The 11,908-nt window shown below is 53.5% G+C and overlaps 1 protein-coding gene across 2 annotated transcripts in view; it reads right to left on the minus strand.

Moving 5' to 3' along the window:
* Window positions 1–11,549, minus strand: part of NUP54 (nucleoporin 54) — a 15,213-nt gene extending 3,664 nt beyond the window's left edge. The window contains exons 1-7 of one of the 2 annotated variants that reach the window (XM_068153769.1): window positions 11,420–11,549; window positions 6,576–6,737; window positions 4,128–4,211; window positions 3,875–4,009; window positions 2,917–3,146; window positions 1,252–1,439; window positions 227–423 (exon numbers count right to left, since the gene is read on the minus strand). In XM_068153769.1, the coding sequence (XP_068009870.1) occupies window positions 227–423; window positions 1,252–1,439; window positions 2,917–3,146; window positions 3,875–4,009; window positions 4,128–4,211; window positions 6,576–6,737; window positions 11,420–11,471 (1,048 nt within the window). In that variant the 5' untranslated portion in view covers window positions 11,472–11,549. The remainder of the gene's footprint in view (window positions 1–226; window positions 424–1,251; window positions 1,440–2,916; window positions 3,147–3,874; window positions 4,010–4,127; window positions 4,212–6,575; window positions 6,738–11,419) is intronic. The other variant, XM_068153770.1, reaches the window with a different exon arrangement.
* Between the last annotated feature and the right edge of the window lie 359 nt (window positions 11,550–11,908).

Raw genomic sequence — 11,908 nt, forward strand, 5'->3', positions numbered from 1 at the left:
AAAAGGCTTGGTCCTGGACTGTGGCAGTAAGTTCAGGCACTTCTCCTGGTTTGAAAGCATGGAAAAGAACAACCCAGAGCTGATTGAACTGGACAATCCATACTTTGAAAGGAAAAACTCCTGTTGTTTCCACTGTACTTTTAAAGGGTGTTTTCCAGGGGGCTGACACCTGTATTCCTCCCAGAGCCCTCCCAGCTGTGCCCCTGTGCAGCCCCAGAGCACAAACCAGCAGGAGGGTTCTGCAGGAGCTGCTTGGCCTGTGCTGGGGACAGCTCTGTCCTGGCCATGGAGAAGCTGACCCCCAGCTGCTGCAGGGATGATTTGATGTTGGCCTGTTCAAAGTGGGCATGGAGGGTGGATGCAGGGACTCTCCTTGAGGTGCCGTTGGGCGAGCGCTCGACCACGTAAATGATCACTTCTGTCCTGAGCAAGAGAAAGACCTCTGGTCAGAAGAGTCTAACATCATCACTTCTGTCCTGAGCAAGAGAAAAGGCTCATGGTCAGAAGAAACTAACAGAACAAAGAACCCTAACCCAAAGCTTCCACTTCTCCCAGCCAACTGCTCACTTCCTTTCACTGAGCAGCTGCAGGGCTTAACACAGCAAGGCAGAAAGGGTAAAGCTGTAAATCCCCCCCCAAAATGACACTCTGCCCTGGTTTTAACAACAGTATTATATGGTGGTGCTAGCACAACATTAAAAATAGCCTAAGACATTTGGTCTTTAAAAGAGATTGAACTGTGGGGAAGCAAGAAGCAGCAATGTCTGTGTGCTGAGGTACTTCAGGCCCCAAAAAAGCCAAAGCAGTCAAGGGCAGGATGGGCCAGGTCAAGGAGCCCTGGACCAGCCTTCCCATCCAAGCTAACATCTGTGATACGGAACACTGCAAAGAGGCCATTTCTGCACACCCCAGTGCCTTACACCTTGCACATGACCAAGTGAAGAACACCTCCCAACTCCTAAAACACTCAGTATTGCTTTATCCCACCCCCATCTCCAATTCTTGCTGCAGAGCAGGGGCTGGAGTAGCCTATTTCCTGAGCTGAGCTTCTCAACAAAAGAAGGCGGCACACACAGAAAGGATACTTAAAAAGCAACATGAAGGAACAAGAGAAATGAAATGAAATGAAACTGGGGATGAAGAGATCTAAAATCAAAAGGAGACAGAGCACAGGAGACAGAGCAGACTAAGCCACCCCCTGCCAGCAAGCAACACCAGAGAAGAAGGCAGAACCGTGTGAAGTTGACGTACTGGTCATCTGGCAAAGTTTTGACACCTTCCACGTTGACAGTCAGGGTCTGGTTTCCTCCCAGGATTTTGTGTAGTGACTCCACCAGCTGCTGCTGCTGGCTTCGAATATCTGCTTCTTTCCTGTTGAAGACCAAGACCACGAGGCCATCCTCATCCTTGTTGTTGGGGATCAAACTGTAACCCACAGCCTGCAAGCGCACAAACGACAACCGGGGATGTGTTACTTAGCAAAAGCTTCTCCCTGTGGTGTGAAGTTGCTCCACTTCTAGAGCAACTGGCTCAAAGTTCAAGTGACAACATATTGGGAGATGCAGAAAGGTAAACCAAATCCCCCTTTCGAGTGTTCTCTTGCAAGGCCACCTGCAAGTAGCTCTTGGAGCAAGCTTTAGGAGCAAGCTTTTCATGGTCAAGAGCTGCATGCTTCTCATTTGTTCCACAGCTGGAATGGTGCACAAGTGGCTTCCTTGAGCACCCTTTGGCTAATGCCCCATTCTTATCAGATGTCTGATGCTTACAGAAGCAATAAACCAGACAAGCTTATAATGCTTTGCCCTCATTCTCGTGTATCTTAGGCATCTGCCACTGCTGGCACCCATGGAAGCCTTCAGTAGCTCATTTAAGGTATGTGAATTCCTCATGGCGTTGGTAATACCCAAGTCATGGGGGCAAAAGTGAACTCAGCTGTCCAACTTGACAGGAGAACTTCCCCTTTTGGTAAACGAAACTCTAACCAATTTTGCCTCTCATAACTTAACTTTGCAATTCTTCAAAGCCCAGAAATCTCTAAAGCCACTTCAGGCAACAGCTTACAAGATTCTGTAAGGGTCTAGGTGCATTATCAACAAAATATTCACAGAAACACCTACAAATGCAATGCCACAGCAGCCAAATGTTCATTATGCAGACACACAAAGACTTTATACAAAGTGCCATGATGTGCATCATCAAGCCCAGTCCTAATTAGGCATTAGCCTACATCCAGGTGAGAAAGTCTGCACTTCAGAGAAGCAGCTTGAGAAAGGAGGCTATCACCATGCCTGACCCAAATCCACTTTCAAGCCCAAAGCTTAGCAAGAAGTCAGCAGGCATGAGATTTGTGGAGGATGAGAGCTACACGTTCCCTGTTGACAGAAGGAAGATGTGGAACTGCTGATGATAGCCTGTAAGGAATGGAGTCAGCTTTAGCAATGGCAAGAGTAAAGGCAGAAGCTGAAGGCTGGTGTGTCTAAAATGCTGGGCACAGGCCAGGTTCACAGAGGGTTCTCCAAATGTAGGCAAAGCAATGAAGAAAGAGCCTGAAGTTCTCATTCCAGATGTTAACAGTTGCTTTCAGAGGTGAAGGCTACTTTCAATAGTTTCTGTAATGCTGTATCCTACACAAATACACTTTAGAGCTCATTCCCAGAGGACTGCTCCCAGCACACACACAGACCTGTCAGCTAGCAGAGAGCATGTGCACTTGTTCCCTGGTACCTCAACACAGTCCCAGTTGCACACATCTTCAACCCCTTTAATCAGCATGCAGCAGAAGCATGCACAGTACCTGCTAAAGTGCCACCTCAGAGCACTCCTAGCAGGAACAAAGCCTGATCTATCACTCACCAGACACTCAGCAAGCACTGAAGTGCTGGAGAGGTTTCTGTGGGCAGCTGAACAAGTCCATACCTTAAACCTGCAGAAGGGGTTTTCCTGCGTGAACTCCACGGGAGCGATGTTGTTGTTGAAGTAGCCTTTGCCTGTTCCCCAGAAGGCCTGAAGCTGGTTCCATTTAGCCAAGATTGCATCTCTCTCATCTCCCAGGAGTGTGGGAGCCGAGAGGGCACTGGCTGTATTGATGAGCTGGTTGGACTGGGCAGGTGTCTGAGCAGGCTGGCTGAACAAGCTGCTTCCTAATGCTGTGTTGGATGAGCAAAACCAAATGAACAGGCACAAACTTGACCATCAGAAGTTCCATCTAATCATGACGAGGAGCTTCATTAATGTAAGGGTGAGGGAGCCCTGGAGCAGGCTGCCCAGAGAGGTGGTGGAGTCTCCACCTCTGGAGACACTGCAAACCTGCCTGGATGTCTTCCTGTGTGACCCACCCTTGGTGACCCTGCCTTGGCAAGGAGGTTGGACTGGATCTCCAGAAGCCCCTCCAACCCCTACCATTCTGTGATTCAGTGAACTCCTCTGCACCAAGGCAGACTCACTTTCTAGCACACACCCTGTGTGTAGCACTGGTACCACTTCTTGCATTTTCAGAAGTAAGTGCACAGAATCAATCAATAGATAAAGAAATATCAGGTATGTTTTGTAAAGCCCACCTTCAGCAGCAATAGAAATTTCTGTATGCTGAGCTGGAAGAAAAGCTTTTTTCTTTACATGAGAAGTCTATTTTGCCCCCTGAGATCACCTGGCACTTTGGCACCTCCATCTGAGGGGCAGAGTTACATTCAGTGGGCAGCACCTGCAGCAAATGCAGGCATTTCAACAGCCAAAATCCTGAGAAGCCTCCCTCAGGCAAGAGCCAAAGGTAACAGCCTCCTGGTACACACACCCCTGTCCCATTCCTTGTGTGCCTGCTGCAGCCCTACATGTTCATTGTTAAGGAAGGGACAGATGAAGAGAAGGTTGTACTTACTCGTCTGCTGCTGCTGGGTACCGAAGCCTCCAAAGCCCAGCCCAGTTCCCAAACCACTACCCAAGCCAGTTCCAGTTCCTGTGCCAAAACTAGTACCAAATCCAAAGCCTTTGTTCTGAGTACCACCAAAAAGTCCTGGGGAAAGAAGCAGAGTTATTGAGAAGAAGAGAGTAGCCTTGAAACGTCGCTGTGAAGGGGCAGGCACTCTGCAGCTCCTTCCACAGCAAATCCTTTCAGCATTGCCCTTTCTTACCACCGGTGCCTGTGTTGGTGGGAGCAGAAAAGCTAAAGGCTGGTGCTGCAGTCGTGGTGGTTGTCCCAAATCCTCCAAATGCACCTACAAACAAAGGTGGCAAGTAAGGCAGAGGGCATGTTGTGAGTGGCAGCTGTAGAGAACGTGACAGCACACAACACACTTCCAGGGGTGTCATGAGATGCTGACAGATGGATGGGTTATGGCACAGGCATGTGGTTCACAGTGACCACGGGCATTGAGTTCAGTGGCTGAGGAAATGGGGGCAAAAACATGAACCAGAAAGCCAAGGCATCTGTGGGGTGTGACACACAAGAGAAGCAGCAGGTTACTGACATCCTGCTCCTCTACCAGCAGGATGTGCTCCCCTGAGTGCCAAACACAACTGCTTCCTAAACTCGGGAATGCTTCTAGTCAGTGTTGTTATGAGTTGCTTAATAAAGGATTTTGGGAGCTATTTAAACATTCCTAACCTCTCCAGAGCAAAACCAGACCCAAATCAAGCAAAGCCAGAGGCCAGGGTGTACACCATTGCTATGCCTACAGGGGAAGGCTGTCACAGCAATGATTTCTTTCTACACACAGGTAGAACTCCACTAGATCTTTGTTTCTAAGCCTAGTTTCCTTATCCTCCTCCCCAGTAAATCTCATTTTGAGGTTCAACCACCATCAGAGGAAGATGGATGCATAAGCAATCAGCCTTCCTCAGGCTTTCAGGAGAATCAGCCACTGGCTAGCAGGAGGAGACCTGAATGAGAGCCTGAGCTCCACTGTGCCAGGGGGAGCCCTGAGACATCATTTTCCCCTATGCCCCCTTAGAGGAGGTGCCCAGTACAGGGCAGCTGAGCCATGACAGGTGCTACTGGCCCACAGCCTCCCAGTACATAAGGTGCCCCCCCATGACCTCTGTGCTATGGTGGTGCCAATGCACCACTGGCCCAAGGTTCAGGACTAGCCCTGCAGAACCAAGTTCTCTCCACTTCAAGCTGTTTTCACTTGTGTTCAAATGAGACAGACAGCTGGCTACAAAGGATTTGTCAAAAATCCACCTCAACATGAGGAAAAACTTTACTGAGAAGGTACTGAATCCCTGAAGCAGGCAGCCCAGGGAGGCTGTGGAGTGTCCTTCTCTGGAGACTAACAAGACCCATCTGGATGGGTTGCTGTGTGACCTGCCCTAGGTGACCCTGCTTTGGCAGGGATGTTGGACTGGATGACCTCCAGAGGTCCATTCCAACCCTACCATTCTGTGATTGTAAAAAGATGCTGGAACTAACTTGCAAGTCAACAGCAGAAACCCCAAAGCCCAGCACACTGTCTGCTTAGCTCTACAGCACTTGTCATCCTCTAGGCTGTGCACAAAAGTTTAAACCAAAGCTGACATGCCATCACCTTTAATTTTCATTCAGTGAACACCTTAACATGAGTGGTTAGAAGGAGTTGTTCCCTGTAACAGTTGAGTCTGAGCCCTACCCATCTGACATGATTTTTAGTTCTGCACTCACAGCTCCTCTGTCATCCCTTCTTGGAAAAGGATCTATGAATGCAACCTGCTGGGAAAAAGGTAAATATCCAAGCTCTGTCTGGAGTAGTTCAAATTTAGCTAGGACAAAGAAACACCCACCACAAAATAAAACCAAAGGCAGACCACCCAAGTGCACACAGGTAAGAAGAGGTCTTGGGTGACAGGTTGGACTTGATGACCTTTGAGGTCTTTTCCACCCAAGTGCACACAGGAAAGAGGAGGTCTTGGGTGACAGGCTGGACTTGATGATCTTGGAGGTCTTTTCCAACCTTATTGATTCTATGACACTAGCACAGGGAGCAATGACACTGTGGGATGGATGTGATTCCTATACGAGCAGCGGCAACGGGACCCTGGCAGCTGACTCCACACAAGTACCAGAGCCAGAGACCCACATGGTTAGGCACTTTTGTATGAAGCAGGGCAGATTTAACTCGGAGTTCTGTCAGCAGAACTGATGGATCCACAGGGGACCATGATGGTTTTTCAATAGCCAGCTCACCCATCATGCCCCAGACCCCCCCAAGAGGCATGGAGCACCTGAAGGAGAGGCTGGCTGGGGGCTGCTGTGGGGGACAGCGGGCTGTTCATTTGGTGCTGATCGTATAAAATTTGTTTCTCCACAGAAACTGCTGAGGGGTGGTGCATTCATGACAGCCAAGGCAAGGCCAATGAGGAGACAGAGGGGGAGATGAAGAACATGACTGCAGCAGTCCAAGAATCTCGTGGCTCAACAGCTCTTTCTTGAGAATTTAACACAGAGAGAATCCTACGAGGCTACAGATGGCTCCCAAACCCATTCTGCTCCCAGACTTCACTGGACAGCAGTAACACTAAGCACAGATTCTCAGCTCAGAACGTCATTCTTGGACCCCTGCTATCAACATTGATCACAGAACACATTGAGTTGATGCATTATCTACCTGCACTTGCCAGAGTGTTACCAAAATTGAATGGTGGAGTTGAGGTAGTGGAAACACCGAAATTCCCAATATTAAAATTCACTGCGGGGTTGGCAGTTAATCCAAATCCCCCAAAATTAAACCCACTGGCAGTGGAGTTTGCAGTTTCCAGCCCACCAAATCCTGACAAGTGGGAAGCAGAAAAAGAGCAAGGTAACATTAGTGCTGGGGAGAAGGCAGGGTCAGGAAAGAAAAGCCGCAACATTTGCCCACCGCCGGGGCCGAGACACACACAGTTAAAATCAAGAGTGAGACGCTGGCTGGCACCAAACATTATTTACTGAACACCAGGGCAGTTCCAAGCTTTCTGTTTAACCTTACCTCCCTGCTGTCAGCATGTCAGTGTGCACTTGCAGCCTGCAAAGCCAATCAGATCCTGGGCTGCATCAGGAGAAGTGTGGCCAGCAGGGCGAGGGAGGTGATCCTCCCCCTCTGCTCAGCTCTGGGGAGACCCCACCTGGAGTACTGCCTCCAGTTCTGGAGCCCCTATTACAAGAGGGATGTGGAGGTGCTGGAAGGTGTCCAGAGAAGGGCCAGGAGGATGATCAGAGGGCTGGAGCACCTCTCCTATCAGGACAGACTGAGGGAGTTGGGGCTGTTCAGTCTGGAGAAGAGAAGGCTCCCAGGTGACCTCATTGTGGCCTTCCAGTATCTGAAGGGGGCTACAGGAAGGCTGGGGAAGGACTTCTCAGGATCTCAGGGAGTGATAGGACTAGGGGGAATGGGATGAAGCTGGAGGTGGGGAGATTCAGGCTGGATGTGAGGAGGAAGTTCTTCCCCATGAGAGTGGTGAAGCCCTGGAATGGGTTGTCCAGGGAGGTGGTTGAGGCCCTGTCCCTGGAGGTGTTTAAGCCCAGGCTGGATGAGGCTCTGGCCAGGCTGATGTAGTGTGGGGTGTCCCTGCCCATGGCAGGGGGGTTGGAACTAGCTGATCCTTGTGGTCCCTTCCAACCCTGAATGATACTATGATACTATCATAGTATCAGAGTATCATACTATCATAGTATCATAGTTGTCTTCTATGCAGTCCAGGAACATCCTGGATTGCTGGTGCCTTGCTGTGTTGTCCCTCCAGCAGATATCTGGGTGGTTGAAATCACCCATGAGGACCAGGGCTTGTGACCTTGAAGCCGCTTCTATTTGCCTGTGGAGGGCCTCATCTGCTTGGATCTGCTGGTCAGGTGGCCTGTAGGAGACCCCCACAGTAATATCTCCTTCCCCTGTCCTGCCTTTAATTTTAACCCATACACTCTCAACCAGCTCATCATCCCTCCCCAGTTGGAGCTCCACTGATTCCAACTGGCTATTGACATAGAGGGCAACACCTCCTCCTCTCCTTCCCTGCCTATCCTTCCTAAAGAGTTTATACCCATCTATGCCTACATCCCAGTCATGGGATTCATCCCACCAAGTGTCAGTAACAGCCACTATGTCGTGGCATCCCAGCAGCACAGTGGCCCTTAACTCATCCTGTTTGTTGCCCAAGCTGCATGCATTTGCACAGAAGCACTTCAGCTGGGCTGGCCCTGGCCTCCTCTTGTGCCAATTCCCCTCAGTTCCCACCGAATGTCCTGGTGGATCATTCGTGGCTTGCCTCAGGGCAGCAAGTTGAGAGCCCTTACCAGCTCTCCTTCCCTCTGCTGCTGGTGAGCTGCCCCTCTGTTTGTCACCGGCCAGCAGGAGACTATTAACCCCTTCCCCCTTCAAATCTAGTTTAAAGCCCTATTTTTTCTGGTTTTGGGGAAAGGTCTGGAATGCGATCCTTAAATTCCCTCTAGTATTGGCCTGAGAGCAAAGTAAACCTTGTGACAGTGCACAAGCAGTACAAGAGCAGCTTTTATAGAATAGAATAGAATAGAATAGAATAGAATAGAATAGAATAGAATAGAATAGAATAGAATAGAATAAACCAGGTTGGAAGAGACCTTCAAGATCATCACGTCCAACCTATCATCCAACACCACCCAATCAACTAACCCATGGCACCAAGCACCCTGTCAAGTCTCCTCCTGAACACCTCCAGTGATAGTGACTCCACCACCTCCCTGGGCAGCCCATTCCAATGGGCAATCACTCTCTCTGTGTAAAACTTCCTCCTGACCTCCAGCCTGAACCTCCCCTGGCGCAGCCTGAGACTGTGTCCTCTTGTTCTGGTGCTGGCTGCCTGGGAGAAGAGACCAACCTCTGCCTGTCTACAACCCCCCTTCAGGTAGTTGTAGAGAGCAATAAGGTCACTCCTGAGTCTCCTCTTCTCCAGGCTAAGCAACCCCAGCTCCCTCAGCCTCTCCTCCCAGGGCTGTGTTCCAAGCCCCTCACCAACTTCGTTGCCCTTCTCTGGACTCGTTCCAGCAAGTCAACCTCCTTCCTAAACTGAGGGGCCCAGAACTGGACACAGTACTCGAGGTGTGGCCTAACCAGTGCAGTGTACAGGGGCAGAATGACCTCCCTGCTCCTGCTGGCTGCACTGTTCTTAACACAGGCCAGGATGCCATTGGCCCTCCTGGCCGCCTGGGCACACTGCAGGCTCATGTTCAGCCTACCATCAACCAGCACCCCCAGGTCCCTCTCTGCCTGGCTGCTCTCAGCCACTCTGACCCCAGCCTGTAGCTCTGCATGGGGTTGCTGTGGTCGATGTGCAGAACCTGGCACTTGGATGTGTTCAATCTCCTGCCCTTGGCTTCTGCCCATCTGTCCAAGTCTGTGTCTAAAACAGGCACAGTGAAAGGCCACACAACACCTGGCCTGGACCAGCAATAGCATGGCCAGCAGGAGTGAGGAAGTGATCCTGCCCCTGTGCTGGGCTCTGGTGAGGCCACACCTCAAATACTAGGGTCAGTTTTGGACCCCTCACTCCAAGGAGGATATTGAGGGACTAGAGAGGGTCCAGAGAAAGGCAATGAAGCTGGGGAAGGGTCTGGAGAACAGGGCTGTTGAGGAGCAGCTGAGGGAACTGGGGGTGTTTGTTTGAAGGAGGCTGAGGGGAGGTCTTCTGTAACTCCCTGCAAGGAGGGTGCAGTGAGGTGGGGGTTGGTCTCTTCTCCCCAGAACTAGATGATAGGAGAGGAAATGGCCTGAAATTGTGCTGGGAAGGTTTAGGTTGGAGATGAGGAAAAATGCCTTTGCTGCCAGAGTGGTCAGGGATTGGAATTGGCTGCCCAGGGAGGTGGTGGAGTCCCCAGCCCTGGAGGTGTTCAGGAAACCTGTGGCCCTGGCACCTGGGGCCAGGGTTTGGTGACCATGGTGGGGTTGGGTGGCTGGTTGGACTGGATGATCCCAGTGGCATTTTCCAACCCAAACAATTCTATTATTCTCAATACACCCCAGGCCAACTGCAGTGAAGATGAGCCCTGTCCAAAGTGTGTAAGAGCCAACAAAGAATCATTTCATTAAGTCAGAGTAAGAATGCCTCTGGCTTACATCCCACCCTAAAGGGACAGCAAGTGCCAAGAGGGGAAACATCCCTCTGCCCTTACAAATGACTCGACTGTCTTTGACGCTGCTCCAGAACTGCCTTGCAAGAGCATCTGATCCCCAGCAGAACACAAGTGGAGATCCAAGTGCCTGGGCAGCAGGTCTAGCCAGGCACCGCCGCCCAGCACCACGTAACGAGAGCCGCAGCAGCAGCGCTCGGCGGGATCAGACCCTGGACGCCTGCCGACACGGACACAACCCGGACAGAACCCGGCCGGTACCAGGGGGACAACGCTCGACCGAAGGGCGGGAGGAAACGAGGAGAACTCGCCCGCGTCTCACCGGCTCCGCCGAGAGGAGGCGCCCCGGCCGGAACGGCACCAGAGCCGCTGCCGGGCTGCGGCTGGGGCTGTGCTGAGGGGCAGGGAACGCGAGTCTGGCCGCGGCTGAGGGGCTGCGCTGAGGGGCAGGGAACGCGAGTCTGGCTGCGGCTGAGGGGCTGGGGCTGCGCCGAGGGGCTGGGAACGCGAGTCTGGCTGCGGCTGAGGGGCTGGGGCTGCACCGAGGGGCAGGGAACGCGAGTCTGGCCGCGGCTGAGGGGCTGGGGCTGCGCCGAGGGGCAGGGAAGGCGAGTCTGGCCATGGCTGAGGGGCTGCGCTGAGGGGCAGGGAAGGCGAGTCTGGCCACGGCTGAGGGGCTGCACTGAGGAGCAGGGAACGCGAGTCTGGCCACGGCTGAGGGGCTGCACTGAGGAGCAGGGAACGCGAGTCTGGCCACGGCTGGGGCTGCGGCTGGGGCTGCACTGAGGAGCAGGGAACGCGAGTCTGGCCATGGCTGAGGGGCTGCGCTGAGGGGCAGGGAACGCGAGTCTGCCCACGGCTGAGGGGCTGCACTGAGGGGCAGGGAACGCGAGTCTGGCCATGGCTGAGGGGCTGCGCTGAGGGGCAGGGAAGGCGAGTCTGGCCACGGCTGAGGGGCTGCGCTGAGGGGCAGGGAACGCGAGTCTGCCCACGGCTGAGGGGCTGCACTGAGGGGCAGGGAACGCGAGTCTGGCTGCGGCTGAGGGGCTGCGGCTGGGGCTGCGCTGAGGGGCAGGGAACGCGAGTCTGGCCACGGCTGAGGGGCTGCGGATCGCGCTGAGGGGAGGCCACGCGCGTCCCGCCGCTGAGGGAACTGCGGCTCTCATTGGAGGGGGGCCACGCGCGTCCTGCTCCTGAGGGAACTGCGGCTCTCATTGGAGGGGGGCCACGCGCGCCCCGCCGCCGCTGGAAGACTGCGTGTCACGTAAGGGGCGGTGGGCACGCGAGCCCGGCACCGTTTGGGCTGGGACTACAACGCCGGGAGAGAAAACAAAACCCTCCTGCCGCCGCCTCCCGGGACCCCTCCGCGCTCACCTGTGGGGTTGGCGGCACCGGTGCCCGCCGTCGCCCCGAAGTTGAAAGCCATGAGGCTGTTGGTTGCCGGGGCCGCGGGAAGGGGCGTGCAGCCACGGGCGGGTCCGACCAGAAACAAACCCGCGACGCTTCCGGCCGGCGGCCGCCAAGCGCTTCCGGGTGGCGCGAGCCTCCCGCCGCCAAGCGAGCGTCGCGCCGTGACCCAAAGGGGGCGCGTCGCGGGCTGTACCACTGCGTGCGGCGAGGCGGGGGGGGGGAGCAGCTCAACGCCCCGCGGAGACTCGGCAGCCCCCAGCAAAGATTGGAGCTTTGTGAGTGTAACAAGAGGTGAATCGGCCGTGCCCTGCTAGTGACGGCGCCCAGGCACCCGTGGGGGTCTCTCCCCACCCATTCTCACTGTGGATGTGGCTCACAGTGCAAGCAGGAGTTGTCATAGAATGACAGACTGGTTTGGCTTGAAGAGACCTTCAAGATCATCCAGTTCCAAGC

This window comes from Melanerpes formicivorus, unplaced genomic scaffold, assembly GCF_026170545.1.
Source record: "Melanerpes formicivorus ecotype bairdi unplaced genomic scaffold, bMelFor1.0.p_v2 SCAF_27, whole genome shotgun sequence".
In the NCBI taxonomy this organism is placed as follows: domain Eukaryota; kingdom Metazoa; phylum Chordata; class Aves; order Piciformes; family Picidae; genus Melanerpes; species Melanerpes formicivorus.